General features: G+C 36.3%; 4 protein-coding genes across 5 annotated transcripts; 2 read left to right on the top strand and 2 right to left on the bottom strand.

Moving 5' to 3' along the window:
• Positions 1-241: 241 nt before the first annotated feature.
• Positions 242-3,660, bottom strand: LOC123222520 (leucine-rich repeat receptor protein kinase EMS1-like). Of its 2 annotated transcripts, none has more exons than XM_044645345.1 (4): positions 3,021-3,660; positions 2,136-2,396; positions 1,143-2,009; positions 242-976 (listed from the first exon to the last, which is right to left on the bottom strand). In XM_044645345.1, exons 1-4 carry the CDS (start codon positions 3,442-3,444, stop codon positions 504-506), a joined length of 2,025 nt encoding a protein of 674 aa, XP_044501280.1. In that variant the 5' UTR covers positions 3,445-3,660; the 3' UTR covers positions 242-503. The 2 variants fall into 2 exon arrangements, with proteins under 2 accessions (XP_044501280.1, XP_044501281.1); XM_044645346.1 differs by lacking the exon at positions 3,021-3,660 and adding an exon at positions 2,796-2,989.
• A 2,860-nt stretch (positions 3,661-6,520) lies between these two features.
• Positions 6,521-8,152, top strand: LOC123224251 (40S ribosomal protein S13). Its single transcript, XM_044647859.1, has 5 exons — positions 6,521-6,677; positions 6,775-6,847; positions 7,203-7,341; positions 7,458-7,644; positions 7,856-8,152. The coding sequence occupies exons 1-5, from the start codon at positions 6,655-6,657 to the stop codon at positions 7,887-7,889; spliced, it is 456 nt and encodes a 151-aa protein (XP_044503794.1). The 5' UTR covers positions 6,521-6,654; the 3' UTR covers positions 7,890-8,152.
• A 1,682-nt stretch (positions 8,153-9,834) lies between these two features.
• LOC123223317 (tRNA 2'-phosphotransferase 1-like) lies at positions 9,835-11,855 on the top strand. The gene is made up of 4 exons (XM_044646463.1): positions 9,835-9,963; positions 10,702-10,801; positions 11,261-11,317; positions 11,447-11,855. The coding sequence occupies exons 1-4, from the start codon at positions 9,835-9,837 to the stop codon at positions 11,569-11,571; spliced, it is 411 nt and encodes a 136-aa protein (XP_044502398.1). The 3' UTR covers positions 11,572-11,855.
• Positions 11,856-13,418: 1,563 nt separating this feature from the next.
• Positions 13,419-15,732, bottom strand: LOC123224244 (UDP-glucuronate 4-epimerase 3). Its single transcript, XM_044647852.1, has one exon. The coding sequence runs from the start codon at positions 15,112-15,114 to the stop codon at positions 13,795-13,797; it is 1,320 nt and encodes a 439-aa protein (XP_044503787.1). The 5' UTR covers positions 15,115-15,732; the 3' UTR covers positions 13,419-13,794.
• Positions 15,733-17,463: the final 1,731 nt, after the last annotated feature.

The following is a 17,463-nucleotide window of genomic DNA, read 5'->3' as shown; positions in this document are numbered from 1 at the left end:
TATTTATCTCATTAATGATATTATTCATCCTACCAACAAACTTTAAATAACATTTTCTACTAGCTTGAATTGACCATATAAGATTTGAACTAAACACGAATCAACCCATATTCGAGCTCAATTTAGCTAGCTCAATTCTAACCTTAGTTTGAGGCAAGATAACCTTTAGTACCAATGAAATATTTCCATCCATTTTCTTAGTTCAAAGTACGTCAAGATATTTCAGGACTAAACCTCCAAATCCCAGAAACCCATATTAAATTTGAATACAGCCACTTTGGAAAGAAGCCAACTCCTTACATTTGGCTGAACATAAATAGTACAATTGAAGGGCAAAGATACAACAAATTACAATACACTATTAAGCAACACTCACAACTCTAGTCACACGATAGTACAGAGCAGTCACATAAGCACTAATGGAGACATAAGCTTTTGCATGTAGTTAGTAATTGACAGTCTAGCTAGCCTCTTGTCAGCGGGAAGATTGAGTCTAAAAAAAGTTAGGAAAGGCTGATCAAACCATTCAGTTCTTGCATCACGTTTTCTATGGATGGCCTGTGGCTTGGAGACTCGTGAGTGCAAAGTAGAGCAATACGTGCCAGTTTAGAAGCCTCTGGTTCTGAAAACTTCCCCACAAGATTTTTGTCGATGAATTCTTCAGTTTTGGATGACTCCGCAGCAAGACGAGCCAGCTGACTGAATATTCGTTTCCCACTGAGAACTTGAAATACGATCATACCAAATGCATATATATCACTCTTTTCTGTGAATCGCCCAGTATTTGTGTACTCAGGAGCCAGGTACCCCATGGCAGCACTGGCCTTGAGCATGGAGAAAACTATGTCGTCGGCAAGTAATTTATGCAGGCCAGAGTCAGAAAGCAAGGGTTTATATTGTCTATCAATGAGCACTTTCTCAGCGGATAAATTCTGGTGGACTAAACCAGTTCTTTTTCCATGTAAATAGCCTATAGCTGGTAGGAAAGAGACATGAAACTTCAGTATACAATGCAAGTAATCCCTTAAACTGCATTGATTCATTCCTTCAACCACTAAAATCTTAAAAGGTGAGATCACTATTCTTGTTAGCAGAAAGCAAGGTAAAAACAAATTTATGATATAGTAAGAAAATATACTAACCTTTGGCAATGGCATGTATGATTGAAATTCTGGTTGACCATGCAAGAACCTTACCACTGCCCTGGCTCACATCAAGATACTGCAACAGACTGCCATTGGGCACAAAATCGTAGATGAGGAAGCACTCACCTCTGCCTTTCGAACAGCAAATTCCTCTCAACCTTACAAGATTTTCATGTTTCAGCGATGCCAGTATCTTCAAGCCCTTCAAAAACTCAGCTTCATCAGTTTTACAACTTGTCTTGGCAATGCACTTCACTACTACAACTGAACCATCTCTCCAGATACCCTTATAGATGGAAGAGAAATTACTCTTTCCCAACAAATTCATCTCCGAGAAACATTGAGTTGCACGCTCCACGTCTTCCAAATTATACATGAAACTCTCAAGAACTTCCTGAGAAAACACATCTCCACTCTGACCTTTGGCCAATGGATCCCACCCATTGGAATACTCTAGACTAATAAGAGGAGAGACACTTCTCCTGCAAACTTCCTTTGCCTGGTCAGTACTAAGACAACCATCAGAAGTATCAAAGGCACTTCCAATTTTCTGTTTTCGGCGACGGTACCACGAGAACATAAAAAGTCCAACAACAGCAACCGCAATAAACAATCCAAGTACCCCCCAAATGATACCAGTATGTGAGTTTTTTGATGGTCTTGAGCAATGGGTCTGGCCACAATTAGGTGGTAAATTGGCCGACTCTGGGATATCCTTTGTAGAAACACCACTAGATTTGAAAGGTTCAGGTCTATTCGGATTTGAGTGATCAGCTGCTATGCAATTTTTCAAGTCAGAAAAGCCAACTCCGCATAGTTTTGCGTTGTTTTGATATTGGAATCCACTGTTGAGTCTCTTCAAAGCTTCATTGTCATTCCCAAAAAACAAATTCAAGTTAGTTAATACATTTCTTTTTCATCAGTTTTCATCAACAAATGAAACTACTTGTATAAACACATTAGACAGGGAAAGCTGAAAGACCATATCACCTGGTGGTACATTGCCAGAGAGAGAATTGTTACGGATGTCCAGAACTTCTAGCTTAGGAGCATTGGCTAACTTCACTGGAATTGAACCAAAGAGACTATTGAAGCTCAAATCCAACCGAGTCAACATCCCCAAATCTCCCAAGCTTGCAGGAATTGCACCAGTTAATTGATTATATTGCAACGTCAGGACGCTAAGCCTATTTAGAGATCCCAACTGCGTTGGAATGCTCCCACTCAACTTGTTGTAACATAGTTGTAGAACTGTGAAAAAAACTAAGTCACCATTCAATTACTTAATAAACTTGAAAATTAAACCATGTGCTGAAACTTAAGGTAAATGAGCCAACTTAAGCAAACCCAGATAGTTTAGAAAGAAAATTACATAGTTCCACGGGCCATTTCTTTCATTTTTTCTTTTTCATCTCCAAAATATTCAGGTAATCATGGAGGCATCTCTTTTTCCCAGTTATAAACAAACCAAAAAGTAAAAAGAAAAAGACGACATTTTCCCTTCACTTTTAGCTATTACAGGAAGGAATAAAATGACGAATTCACGAGTTTGTAGCAAATAATGAGCTTCACTCTAATCATTTCACACAAGTCAGTGAGAACGGGAGAGAAGAAGTTACTAGTAAAGATTGAAACTTTTACTTCACTTACCCAAAATTTCAAGTTTCAAAAATGACCCCAAGTGGTTGAGTTGATGAACCGAGAACAAATAAACCATAGTTGTAAGAGTTTGGAAGCGAAGTAACGGCCGAGAAATTTTAGGTAAAAAAAAAACTTTAAACTGTAATGATTATGAACTCCTGACTTGAATGGCAGCGTTAAAATTCATCACAGACCTATAACAAGAAAAAATGACGAGAAAGTAAAATATTCAACCTTGAAGACTAGTAATGGTTCCAATCTGAGGAGGAATTTCTCCAGATAGATTATTCATATTAAGGTACAAGTCACTAAGCTCACTCAAGCCAACAATCTCCTTTGGAATCTGCCCATACAATGCATTGAAGTGTAGGTACAACCCGGTCAAGCTCTTGAGCCCACCTATAGCCGGCGGTATCTTGCCAGAGAGACCTCTTCCCTGGAGAGAAATGTTAGCGACATGGCCATTCTCATTACACGCCACGCCATCGAAGGAGTCACTACTACATGGATCAGCTTTAGGTGTCCATGAAGCCAAGAACCGGTTTTGTGGGTCTAAAGAGTCTTTGATTTGCATGAGAAGATCCAGTTCAGTAGGTGAAGACAAGGCTTGTGTAAGGGAGAGTGAGAGAAAGAGAAAGAGAAAGAGGATAAAAGGCATGTTTGGCTTGTGGGAAAGTAGAGTAAAAATGAGAGAGACTATGGGAAAGGTGTTTGTATTTTTGTTGAGATTTGAAGGTGAAAATGAGAGTCAGTGTTTTTAAGTATTCGAAAAAAATACAGGTTCAGTGGTAACTGTGCATAGCCATGAAAAAGTACAAATTCTCGCCTTGTCTCTCTTCTCTTCTGTGAAAAATGAATCAGCCCACATTCAAGCTGGACTCGAATCTGCGCCATTTATGGATTTCCATCTCCCCCCGATTTAAAATGGAGGGTCCCGCTTCAGTGAATGAAAAGCATGGCTTGGACATGCGATGATGACTCTTCAGTGGACTCTACAGTGGACTGATGGCAGATTTGTCAGAAGATTTTATTTTTTTTTAAGAAAAAAAATCAATCATGCCAAACAAAACTCAAACAGTATGTATGTTACAGAATCAAAGCCTCATCATTGAGAATTTGAATTCTATTTGTGCAGCGCCTTCTAATATTTAATTAAAAAAAGGGCAGATTTTTCTGTCGTAGAAAAAAAGAAAGAAAATTAGGAGATGGTCATTTTCAGAATAAGTTGAAAAACGTGATGCATGCCGACAGCCATACGTCTCTTTATGGAAATCATGAAGGATTGAATCTGTATGGCTGGTGGTGGGTGGAGAGAAGCCGACTCTCTATATAGGGGGCTAATTTGAGTTGGGCGCAAATTTAAAACTATCAGTTTAAAATTGTGTTTAATTTGTTTGAATTGATGATTTATTATATAAAAAAGAAAAAAATTATTTAAAGTTAAAAAATAAGAAAAATCTGAACTGAAACTTAAACTTGGAATTGAGAAAAACTCTATGAAGCAGAATAGTGATCCCACCCACGTTCACCAATAAGTAACGGGGTGGCTTATTACATACACCAGTCAGTCAGATATGGCCTTCAGTTTACTGTGGACTAAGACATTATTTATCATAATAATAACAACGAAGACTGAATGAAAGTTAAAAACATTTTACTATACAATATACCGACCCTACTTCCATCTGTAAGCCTGCATGTGAACTTTCTTTATCATTTCCCCACCATTATTAATTTTGATGATTGAAATTGAAAATTAGTAAACTATTAAACTACCTGTTGTTCACGTTGTGAGATGAGAGCCATGAAATTCTTTAATCTACCTGATATGTACTTACTGCTCATAAAGAAGCATCGTAAATATATTAACACATAATTAACGTTGGATTTCATTTTCAACTCCCAATAAGCAGAGAAATTGTCACTTGCTATAACATTTCACAACAAAAATAGTAAGATGGAATCATGACTTTTATTTCACTTTTTAGTTTTTTCTATATCTTGGTAGAAGAAGATGGGCTATTTTTTTATTTTTTGCAAGCTTCTGTCGGTAGAAACTCAGCAACATACAATCTCAAAATATTCCAGCTGGATAGCTCATTCCTGGTTGAAAACTTGAAATAATCTATCTCCATCTTTTCAGCTTTTTAGAATGGACTTAAGAAATTCAAACAGCTATTGAAGATTCCACAGAGCAAGAACCACCCTGCAAGTTGTCAATGGGTTTTATAATCAAGGCCAGATGATTGGATCAATTATTTTACTAAGTTATAATTTGATTGATTTGATTAAGGATTGATTGGTTTAATTTATTATTAAATTATAATAAAAATTTTAAATAATATTAGATTAATCAATAAATTTTGTTTAAATTTAAAAAAAAAATAAAATTAATTGAGATATCCAAACTTATAGTGATTAAAATATATTATTTTTAATGAGTTACAATTATTCATTTGATTTTAATGAAATAATTATATTTTTAATTTAATCAATTGAACTAATTAATCCGATCTAGTTTTCAAAACAATATAAATTAGTGCTATTTTTTTTTTTCATATAAGCTAAAAAGTATAATTTGAGATCAAATTAAAGATTAAACTCATATTTATAAGCAAACCAACTTCAAGCTGATTTCAATATTTGAATTCAAAGTCAGGTTTTGATTTAAATTTGCCGATCTCGAATCAATTTCAAATTTGTTATTTTTTAAGATAGTCAAATTTAAGTTGAATTTTATTCTAATACGACCCATGTCGGATCCAACCCCCTTTTCAGTTTAAACGCCTTTTGCTGCATGAATTCTCATCTCAATGGAAGCCATTGTTGGGCTTTACCATAAAGTTGTGTATCGGTTCCTTATGGAAACAAATGTTTCTGAAGGGAATGTAGAGTGGTTTATATTGTCAATGTTTATGTCTATTTCATATATATATATATAAAGTCTCACCATTTGATCTGGCTTCTCGTAGAATGTTGTAACGTGCCTCATAAATTGTTGAACAATTGATAATTAAAGTGAATTTAAGCTAAGTTTGAGTAAAACTCAACTCAAATCTAAAACAATAAATTTGAAATCGAGTTTAACTCACTTAATTGATAAACAATAATATCAAAAAAAAAGAATCATCAATGGGGCTCAAAATCAATAAATTAAAATTTCTTCAACTCAGACTTAATTTGTTTGAATTGAACAATAATTTGATTTACTCTTGAATATAATTTCATAAATCTCAAAATTTTAGAAACTCACTTTTACCTTTCTAAAATCTTATTTCTTGACTATGATTATAAAAGTAATTACCAAATATAAAAGTAGTAAGATTTACCTATAATTTCTTTAACTAAACTTGTGTAAACAATTTCTATTAGGAACTCAAGCTCAGGTTTTTCGTAAACCCAATTGAGCTGCGTTATAACTCAATAACACTAAGCTTTGCTCGATTGCACCCCTAATTCACCCCTGCTTGGGATTTAGCTTAGTACAATGGGCCTAGGGTTTGATGAGGCAATGAATATTCGTGTCCGGTTAAATTATGCAAGTGGGAGGGCCATTAATCAGTTAATGGTCCTAGGCCATGTGGCCGGGCCTGAACATGCTGATTGCTGGGCCTAACGACTCTTGACTATTGAGTTTAGCACTTAGCAGCCTGGACCAAGTTAGGAGAAATCTTACTCCGTAGGATGACAATAAGACGTAATAAAATGTGGGGACTCTGGGGTAGGACCATTAAAACATAATATTTTTATACTAAAAATATAAAAACCCTACTAGGGTTCTTGTTTGTTTGGTCAGACTCAGAGTAAAGAGAGGAGCAGCGTTTGGGCCGTGACACAGAGAGGCCGCGAAACTCCATACTCTGCTACCATGGGTCGTATGCACAGTCGAGGGTTCGTTTTTCAACAGATTTATCATCAAATTTATAACCAATTGACTCCCTTTGTTCTTTTTTTTTTTTTTTCTTATTTGTTTTTTTTTTTTTTTCAGTAAGGGTATTTCGTCTTCAGCTTTACCGTACAAGAGGACCCCGCCGAGTTGGCTCAAGATCTCTTCCGGGGATGTGAGTAACTCTAGCCCTGAGATTGTTTTTATTTATTTTGTTCCGATTTGTGTCTTCTTTGTGGTTCCTATTCCATGTATTGCATTATGTGACGTCGAGGTTTGTATCCTTTTGCAGTCCATCTTTTATGAAGTATTTAGTTTTGAGGTTCCCTGGATAACTTTTGGGAAGTATTTTACGTGATGAATATCTAGCTTTAGGGAACTTTGCCCTTTTGAAACTGATTTCGATGGTAGTATTTTACATTATTGGTTATGACTATAGCTGGGCCTTTTTTCTTTTCCATTAATGTTGGTAATGGTAAGCCCGGGTTTCTTTGTTGTTTGAATTGTAATTCATCTTCTTCATGTTGCAGGTAGAGGATAACATTTGCAAGTTTGCAAAGAAGGGTCTAACACCGTCTCAAATTGGTGTTATTCTTCGTGATTCCCATGGGATTGCTCAGGTTAAGAGTGTTACCGGGAGCAAAATCTTGCGGATACTTAAGGCTCATGGTACATTCTTGTGAGGCCTTTTCTATGTTATAAAAAATTGTTTTCTTTTAGTTCTGTAAGAGGAATTGTTAACTGAACAATTGACATTTTTACCTTCATTTGCAATATTTGGTTAGGGCTTGCTCCTGAAATACCTGAGGACTTGTACCACCTGATCAAGAAAGCTGTTGCCATTCGGAAGCATTTGGAGAGGAACAGGAAGGATAAAGATTCCAAGTTTAGGTTGATCTTGGTTGAGAGCAGGATTCACCGACTTGCTCGCTACTACAAGAAGACAAAGAAACTTCCACCTGTGTGGAAATAGTGAGTATTTAAGGCTTCTAGTTCTTGATTCTCAGTCTTGTATGATTCATAGGTTAAGTCATTAAGTCATTATGCATGTGAACTAATGGACCAAAAAGCTGTTCTCTAATGTTGGTGTGTTTAGATATAAGCTTGAGTATTCACCAATAAAATATCTAGTGAAATGTCTGTGTTTCTTGCATTGCGCTTACCAACTACTTTTTTTTTGCAGCGAATCGACTACTGCCAGCACCCTTGTGGCTTAGGTGAGACATTGAATTCAATACTAGCTTTTGGAGCATTCCAGGATGTTAGAGCATGGAGGATGATGCAGTAAATTTAAATTTAAATTTTATTTCTGTAACAATGGCCATATGGTTTAATTGAGTTAAAGCTAATTACGAGATATGTGTTGGCATGTATTGGATGAATTTGTCATTGCACTTTGACCATCGAAGATCTTTTTCTTTTTATTTTTTGAAACTTTGCTGGAGAGTTAAATTTAATTGGATTATGATTTTCAGATGAATCATTTTTTTTTTTTTCTGAATACTTGGGAAAATGCTGAAACTGTAGCCGTATGTAAGCCTCAAGGAATCCTCTCACTGCTTTGTTTGGGTCCAAATACGTAAAGTGGTTTTATTCATTTGCCCGTGGAAGTGGGGCTATACCCACGAATGAAGTTAGGAAGGGGTGGATTTGAATGGCCAAAGTTGAATAAGGGATAAGTTTGAGTCGAATTTAGAGTTTGAATATAGAATGGTCGTTTCAGGAGTGGTACAAATCGTCGGAGTAAAAGAGGAAGATTTGAAGAAGATTTGTCACAGAAGTAGAAAAATCAGCGATGCGGATTTTGATGCGAGTTGAGTAACGACCTTTTTTCTAGAGCAGTTGGGAAACAAATTATACTGTAGAAGTAATATATTTTGAAAAATTTTAGAGGATTCAAATGAAATATTTATCTGAAAAAAAAATTGCGAAGGATTATATTGGGGGCTGCTGCTATGCCGCTTGTTCCTTTTCTTTTCCTTTTTCTGTTTCACCAAGGCTAAGCCTGTTCCATTGACGCTATTGCTATGCTGCCCGTTCCCAAGCAAGGACATTCATTTTGTTACTGGCCCTAACAATAGAGATTAGCCTCTTGATCGATCGATACCACGAAACGTAGCACCATATAATGAGTGGGCACGTGTAAACAAACAATTTCCAAAGCGAAAACATCATCGTCATGAGGGTGATCGTCCGATGTGGAGTTATGTAAGCAACAAGATCTTCAGTTTCAGAATTCTACGCTTTTCCCGTCTTCATATTTCTCCTCCTATTACTGCCTACTCTTTGCTCCCCGTCTCTTCTGCCCTACCTTCGTGGACAATACTAATCATTCCTTCGCTCATTCCTGTAGAAGGTAGTGTTTTCAAATAAATTTTTTAACATTTTTCACTTTCTCTCAAATGCAAAATGAAAAGAGAAAGCCAAACAAATGACAGTTCAATTATCATTTTTTCCCATTAGGTCTCAAATATTAACTAATCACGGCTTTGGGATTTAATGAAATAATTTTCTTTTCTTTTCTATAATTTTCGTGTGTAGTTGTGGCCGTGTTGGTGGTAGTGGAAAAGCTTCGAAAAATGATCGAGAGAGGTAGAGAGGGGGCCGTGGTGGCGGCCGTGGCAGCGGTGGCAAAGATAAAATCGATGCTCTAGGTAGACTCCTGTATGCTCAAATATCAGACAAACTCTGTAATTATTATTATTTTATTTATTCTACTTATATTAGACGTGTTTCTTAAGTTATTTGGAAGTTCATTTTAATTTCAACATCTATACTTAATCTTTTATTTCTATTGGTAACTCTAAGCCCTTATATTGTTTTTGAAACTTGAAATATCTGAACATATACAAAAGAGGAAAACAAGATATTTGGGCAGTGTATTTGATGCTATTTTTGTGTCTATAAAGAAGCAAACTAAACAAAAGTGATTTAAATGGTTTGCCATAAAATTAATCCAATAGAGATGAGTTTCTTAGAATATTTTTAAGAAGGAATTTTTTTATGTCTTTAAGTCTAGCTGCACTTTGCCAAATGGTGAGTCTAGTCTAGTCTAGCTGAGTTTGTTTCTCTCCAGTTCCAAGTTATGAAAATATTGATATTCAATTTCTTATCTTGTTTATCAATTCATTCGGTATCTTCAAGACACGCATTTTACGACATATGGCTTTGGAGTTAAATCTGAACGTGCAAAGTGATGGATATGTCAGAGTTCAGGATTTGCTAAAGCTTAATATGAGAACATTTGCCCAAATTCCATTGAGATCACACACAGTTGATGACATCAGGGAGGTTGGTAGCTAAATTCTTCTCTGCCTTTTGTTGTCTCAAACTTTTCTAGCAAAATGCATTGTTTGATGCTTGTGAAAGAGTTAGTGGTGTAGAATATTCAATTTATTATGTAAAGCATGTCAGTTTGTGACTCTTGTCTAAACATGATTACCCAATTATGCTGTTGAAGCTTGACTTATCTAATCTGATGCTGATTCTTGACTGTAAAATGATGCTATTTTATGAGGGCCTTTATAATTTTATTGTCGATGCATTTGAAGTGAATATTAATTTCCAAATACAAATTACTTGGTTTTACATGATCTGCTTTGGCACTGGCAGAATATTATTTTCATTGAAAGCTTAATTCCAGGCAGTCTGAAAGGATAGTAAACAGCGGTTTAGCCTCCTTGAAGAAAATGGGGAACATTTGATACGTGCAAACCAAGGCCACACATTATCGGTAATGTATCTTATATTTTCTTCGTTTATGACTTGGATGACTTTTTATTTTATGATGTATGATATCAGATTGTGGATTTAGCTGGATTCTTTTCTGCCATTTAAATGGGTGTCTTTTCTTCACGGACGGTTAAATCTGAGAGCTTATTGAAACCGATCCTTTCAGCTGAAGAAGTTCCAGGTGCCATACCTCTTTTGTTTCAAGTTTCAGTAAAAAATTCCATGGTTACGTTTTTCTGATTTATTTGCTTCTTTATACTTCTTATGCTTTGTTGGCGGTGTGTACATGGAACGTAGAAGTATCTGGAATCTATTTTGGAGTCTCGTTTGAAGCGTGTGAAAAGATTGAATGTTCACTTCTTGAGTGGCTTGCCTACTGATGGTGAAGTAATCAGTGGTAAGAAATTATGGGAAATCTCATTGTCTGTAGAAAAAAGATTTCATGATTTTCTTTTTTCATCTTTTGGAAAGAGGAGAAATGATGCAATGCATGTAAATTATTGTGAATAACAAGTGCTTTATGTAACTGTGCCTTTCAACAAAAAAAGTTGAAGAGTGGCCATCTACTAAATCTACTAGAAAGCAGATCTTGGAATCATGCATGTGGATTGATTGGAGAGCTGACCTGGTCCTCCCTAAAAGAGTTGTACCTTGTAGCTAAGTAGCGGTTCTTGTAGTGGAAGGATAAGAGGATGGTTGAGATGCTAACATTGATTCCACAAGATGATACATGTTAGCTTGATTTTTTAACTTCAATATTGAGTCCTCATGATCAATTCCGACGACAAATAGATATTCCTTTGTGAATTAACCAGCATTGTTGAAGCCAATTATTTGTTTGTTTGTTGTTTTCCAGGTATGAGACGAGATGTTAATGTTTTAATCTTTCTTGATATCAGAAAAGCTTTAGGAGGTACAAACTTTTATTATCCTGAGAACTTAATACAGAAATGTACTCCCCTCTTGAACATCATGTTTATATATGCTACATACTTACTGATGTATTCTTGGTTTTTATTTTTCGCATGTGAAAAATGTTCAGGTGGAATGAAACTTGATATGTCCAACAACAGGGTGATCTTGACTGAAGGTTTTGATGGTGTGGTGCCAGTCAAGTACTTTGAAAAGTTGGAATCATGGCCAGATAGACGACCTATACCTTTGTAAACTGGTATTCATTTTATGACCCTTAATATACTGGTCTTTTTGATTCCTATACTCAGTGTAGAAGAATTCAGGATCAGTTTCAAATTAGTCCACCACCAGTATTAGGAATTTAAATTTTGAAGTTGATAAATTGTTTCTTTTAGGGAGAAATGAAAAACCTGTGCATGATGGTAAAATGGGATGATAGTTTATAACTTCTTGTGATTTAGATCAACAATCTGTACACAGAAGCGATAACAAAATGAATGGATTAATGCAATCAAGTAATCTCTAGTTATGTGATAGTTGAATAGGATAAGTTTGGATTTGATTAGGGTTGAAATCCAAACTATTCAAACTCAAATTTGTGTTCAGATTGAATCCAACCCCATTCATAATGTTCTGCGATAAAGCAGAGAAAAATAGAACTCCATCGTGGCTCTAATCTGTCTCAAGCTTCTACATGCCATCCAAATAATTTCCATGGAATGAGAATTGGTGGGTGGGAGGGGAAAATCGCATTTAGTGCTTCTCTTCAAGGAACAAAAGTAAATGAGCCTCCCACGATAAAAATGCTCTAAATCATTTCACTAAACAAGAGGCAGTTTCACTCCCTAACAATAAGGGCTGCAAATGACTCAGGTTATTTGTGAGTTATTTGCAATTAAAATTGAGTTGAATTCAAGATCATTGTTTTTTGGCTCAGTGAACTCTTGAATGTGCCGTGCAGCTTGAGTATAATATCTATAATCCTTAAAAAATTAAAATTTTATATTATGATTCTCTTAACTTTCAAATTTGTACGCCCAACAACAAACTTTGAAAATGAAGATAATTAATAAGTATTAGTTGCAAGTTTAATAATAATTTTTTGAACCAAACTCCAGTTAAAAAGCTCCTAACTCTAGCTTGAGCCTACAGCCAAACTCATGCGCAATAATACTTAATTCGATTTGATTGCAGACCTACTACCAACTAGAACATTAAGCATGTCTCAACAAGGGGCAAAAACAATCTATCAAAACTGATTGTTGGAGACAACCAGGAGCATACAAACAAAACACAGAAAAGCAACACGCCCCACTTTACTGCTAAATCTTAAGGTGAGTTGAACTAGACTGCAATTAAAAAAAGTTCAACTCAATCAAACATATCGTCTCCAGAATTTCAATTAGGCAGAGGGTAGAAGCCTGGCATGTGGCTGCTGCTAGTTTTTCAGGCCTTAAATGAACAGGACAACTTCTTTTTCAGCAGGTTAGTATAATAATTCAATACAAACAACCATCAAGTCAAACATAATTTTATGACAAAATAAAATTTATGATTTTTGGTACAGAAACCCAACTCACTGGTAACATCAATAGTTTAAGAATATAAAATTTTACAATGCTTTTTCCAATAATACTTCATATATTAATAAATGCGTATTAATAGATATTACAAGTCGACGTGCTAATATTTAATCATACAATCACATGATAACATCTTACAAGAAGGCCTAGTCTCTTAAAAAGATGACTAAGATGCCGACTGCAATGACATTGACTTGACTTAGATGCCAACCACAATGACTAGTGTTAGCAATATAAGACTATCAGTGAAACAATCTTCACCTTTAAAAACGGTAGACAACATGAACAGTTTATCAAGTCTTAATTGAAAAAAAAAAAAGTACCAAAGAGCCACGCTTTATCAATCATTCCCTGGAAATAACAAAACAGAACGATTTCCACTAGCAAAATTAGCCTAGGAATCCAACATTGCAATTCATACACAAGAATTAACAATAAACCACAAAGTCATAAAATTAGCAGCCATAAACACACTAGGTCTTTATGAAAAGATTGAATTACAATGAAAGACAAATGTAGTTCAATTCGTCTAGTCCGTGTGCTATTTATTGAGTTGCAGGGAAATGATACATGTCCAACAATCAGCATATGCTCTATCAGTCATGAATTCTACAAGGCCGAAACTACAATTACATTTGAGAAAAGAAAAACTAGAAAGAAGATTGTTCTGGCTTTCTTTTAATACAGCTCATGACTGCCCAAGAAACGATGTCCACCAACCAAAAAAGCTTATCCAACATAGCAGAACATGATGTTCCTCATATTCACATAAGTAAAAATATATGAAAGATGAACAATAATTGGGCAAGGAACAGAGAAATACTAAAAACAATCACAAGAATCATAATCAACAAGAATTCAAAGGATCCTACCACACAATCAAAAGAATGTTTCACCCAGCGGCCTTCTTTCCACCAGAATAGTAACTGAGGTACCACCGCACAAATTTCTTCAATCCGGTCTGCAGATCTATCGTGGGCTTATACCCAAGCTCTCTTCGAGCCAAGCTAATATTAGCATGAGTAAAAGGCACATCCCCATTCCTTGGCAACTTCAAAATATTCTTCCTAGCCTTAACTTTCAAATGCCTCTCCAAAATGCTTACAAGATCCAAAACTGGCACAGGAGAAGTATTCCCCAAATTATAAACCCTCAATTGTGCAGGCCCCTTCTTCTTCCCCCCACTACCAGTACTCTTCTCAGCAGTATCCAATGCCCCCAAACAACCCTTGACAATATCATCAATGTAGGTAAAATCCCTAGCAACTGTACCATGATTAGCAGTCTCGAATATGGGTATGGACTTCCCCTTCAAAATATCTCTGGTAAAAAAGAAATACGCCATATCTGGTCTTCCCCAAGGACCATAAACGGTGAAAAACCTCAAGCCAGTTAAAGATAAACCATATATATGATTATAAGTGTGTGCAATCTCTTCACCAGCTTTCTTAGTAGCAGCATATAAACTAGCAGGTTGATCAGTTCTATCTTTCTCACTAAAAGGAACCTTAGTATTAAGGCCATAAACTGAACTAGAACTTGCCCACACAATAGCAGGTTGAGGATTAGCATTTTTACAAACTTCTAGTAAACTAACAAGGCCAGCAATGTTACTATGAACATAAGAACTAGGATTTTCCATTGCATACCTTACTCCAGCTTGGGCAGCCAAATGCATCACGTGCGAAAATGAGACAACCTCAAAAAGCTTCCTCAACAGAGCCATGTCATTGATATCACCTTCAACAATGAAAATTCCACTTCTCTCCAAAAGGGCCTGTCTTGCTCTTTTCAAAGAAGGGTCATAATAGTCATTGAAATTATCAAGACCAAGGACCCCATCACCGCGTCTTTTGAGAGCGGCTGACACGTGTGTACCGACAAACCCGGCAGCCCCAGTGACCAAAACGGAGATTCCATTACGGGTCCTAACTCGGGCGGAAGAACGGACCCGTTTTTCAAAAGCGGCTCCACCCCAGTTGAAGGTTCGGAGAGAACGGCGAGAAGGATCAGATGGTAAAGGATTTGAGGATGGAGATCTAAAGAAGAAGAATAAGATTACACCAAAGAAAATGAAGGACCAAAATGTGAGTTTTGCTAAAGAAGAATGGACTCTGAGTCTGTTAATGTAGGGGGAAGACTTTTCCATCTTGAATTTTCCAGGAGTTGAAGATATGTTATCAAGATGAGACATTAGTTTCAGCTGAGACATTGACCTTAGATTCAGATTTAGGGTTAGGGTTCGAGAGATTCTTGGTGGGTTTATTCAAAATTGGATAGTGGTGTTCCAAGACGAGTAAAAAGTGACAGGAAAGACATGTTCTTCCTGTAAATGAGAAAATGGGAATGAGGAGAATCTTCTGATTTCTTGTGGAAACGAGTTTGTAGCTCTCTTCTATTTCTAATACAGATCAAGATTTGATTTTTGCCAAAAAAATGGTGATAATGGGGAAAGAGAAAATGACAAGAACTTCAAAAGTTGGTAATCGGAATGGTAATGGAGATCAAGAAAGGTCAAAAACAAATGTGATCAATGAAATGGAAACTAATTATCTTGTCTAAAAATAGGACTTTCAAAGGGGAAAATTTGCGGGCGTTTTCTATTTTCTGAAGGAAAGGAAAAGATTTGTTGGGTGATGATAGTGCGGATGAGATTTTGAAGCCAATTATGAGGGGGTTCCCATTCCCACCATTGCAACATGTGAGAGATTTATGGGGATTTGAGTCTTTGAAATTTGTTTTTCACTCCTTTTCAGTTTTATTGTCATGCTGATCATCATCAATGGTGTTAAGGGTTTACCACTTCCATCTTCTTCTTCATAATCTGTTGTTTGCGGTTTAAAATATAAGTCGATTTGTTTACTTCTAGTTCAAATTTTACCAGATACCTACCAAAAAATAGATAAGATCATGTTAAATTCCAGTAAAACCAGGCTTTTACACGATTTCAGGTGTAAACCTACTTTTCCAGGCTGTTTTTTTTTCTCCCGATTATTTCATTTTATGTTTTTAATAACAGTAAAATCTAGAAATAAAATCCACGGAGATCAGTACAAATTTGTCAAGAGTTTCCTTGATTTTATCACCGCCGCCCCCCCTCCCCCTCCCCCTCCGCTTTCGCCAGTGCAGTGACTAATGATTGACTTGTCCTTTGACTTGATAATTTTGAATTTCATATAAAAATTATTTTATTAGATTTATTTAGGCAGCCCTCGTGCTGGATTGTATTATTTACTAAAGGCCAAACGACTATTTCCCACCCAAGGTTTGATGTTTTCTCAAATACCCACCTGTTAACTATGAAAACATCAAAAGCCCACCCATCAATGGTTAACTTTAACAGTTTCCGTCAGAAAAAAGGGTAATATGGTAAATCTGGCTCTCCATTTTAAAATCAATATAAGCGGTTTTACAAAAAAAAATTCCTGCAACATTTAATGCTGCACGGGACGCGTGCACACGCAACGCACGGATAGCTGACGCGTGGCGTTGTCATCTGAAAAGCAGAACGATTTTTCGACGATTTTTGGCGATTCAGGGTTTGCAAATCTTTGGTGGTTGACGTGGCAGTACAAAAAAAGGACACCTGTCGATTAAATAAAATAATCGGGCACACAAAATTTGAATCAGCCGTCGAATACTGTGCGCTCAAAGGACGTGCCGCAGTCTGTATTAAATGCGGAATGATTATATTGAAATCAACGGTGGCAATTTTTGGGGCACAAATCGACGACTAGGGATTAGTCTAGGGAAATCGAGCGAATGAACATGCGACACGTGAGGGGTCTTTGTGTCATTTCACTCCAATTTGAAAAACGATTTTTCTCTTTCACCAACGAACGAGCGACACTTGTCCAGCCGACGTCAGATTTCAAATTTGAACAAAACCTTTGGCCTTCATTCTTTCGTTCGACATTCCATTCGCGTTAAGTCTTTCGTTTACCTTGTTTCATTGTGCTCCAGTGTGATCAACGGTGAACCTTTAACGGCGACGACAAAGACGACCACGACAAGACATCGTTCGACGTTATCAAGGGTGGACGAAGTAGTTTAGTACCAAAGAAGACGAGAAAGTACAACCTGTTTGCTGTTTTCGGCTACTCTGATCACTAACAGTTCCGACGACAAGTGTAGTGGCTTTTCGTGGTGATTTAAACAGCAATGACGACGAAGTCTGCTCCAACTGAGGCCTTCAGAAAATATTTCCTGCTGTCGAGGTTTATTCTTTCGGATACCTTGTTTATCCTTGTTGTCGAGTACTGTAATAGTCTGTGTAATGTTAGGGTTAGCCTTATATGTATATTTTGGGTACTATTATAGTCTGTGTTATGTTAGGGTTAGCATTATATGTATATTTTAGGGCAAGGCAAAAAAAAAAAAGTAACGTGGGGGTTTTGCATGTCCACTGTTGACGTAAGTTTCTGTGTATGACTTCTATTTTCGTGAGTTTTCAGTTCTGTGTGAGTATTAGGAAGTTGAAGTTTGAAACAGGTTTTGGTTTTTTAGGGTATTTGGGTGCTGTAATGGTTTTTGTAATGTTAGGGTTATGCATTATACGTAT

Source organism: Mangifera indica, chromosome 8 (genome assembly GCF_011075055.1).
Source record: "Mangifera indica cultivar Alphonso chromosome 8, CATAS_Mindica_2.1, whole genome shotgun sequence".
Classification (NCBI taxonomy): Eukaryota; Viridiplantae; Streptophyta; class Magnoliopsida; order Sapindales; family Anacardiaceae; genus Mangifera; species Mangifera indica.
Note: the sequence above shows the minus strand (reverse complement) of the source record. Positions and strands in the feature narration are given on the sequence as shown.

Excerpts from the sequence above, each read along its gene's own strand:
- LOC123222520 (XM_044645345.1), bottom strand. The coding sequence starts at position 3,444 with ATGCCTTTTATCCTCTTTCTCTTTCTCTTTCTCTCACTCTCCCTTACA. Across the intron at positions 2,397-3,020 it reads AACCATTACTAGTCTTCAAG|TTCTACAACTATGTTACAAC; the intron begins GTTGAATATTTT and ends TTTTTTTCACAG. Across the intron at positions 2,010-2,135 it reads CTCTGGCAATGTACCACCAG|CTTTGAAGAGACTCAACAGT; the intron begins GTGATATGGTCT and ends ATGACAATGAAG.
- LOC123224251 (XM_044647859.1), top strand. The coding sequence starts at position 6,655 with ATGGGTCGTATGCACAGTCGAGG. Across the intron at positions 7,342-7,457 it reads GCGGATACTTAAGGCTCATG|GGCTTGCTCCTGAAATACCT; the intron begins GTACATTCTTGT and ends ATATTTGGTTAG. Across the intron at positions 7,645-7,855 it reads CTTCCACCTGTGTGGAAATA|CGAATCGACTACTGCCAGCA; the intron begins GTGAGTATTTAA and ends TTTTTTTTGCAG.
- LOC123223317 (XM_044646463.1), top strand. The coding sequence starts at position 9,835 with ATGGCTTTGGAGTTAAATCTGAACGTGCAAAGTGATGGATATGTCAGA. Across the intron at positions 9,964-10,701 it reads CAGTTGATGACATCAGGGAG|AAGTATCTGGAATCTATTTT; the intron begins GTTGGTAGCTAA and ends CATGGAACGTAG. Across the intron at positions 11,318-11,446 it reads TATCAGAAAAGCTTTAGGAG|GTGGAATGAAACTTGATATG; the intron begins GTACAAACTTTT and ends AAAAATGTTCAG.
- LOC123224244 (XM_044647852.1), bottom strand. The coding sequence starts at position 15,114 with ATGTCTCAGCTGAAACTAATGTCTCATCTTGATAACATATCTTCAACT.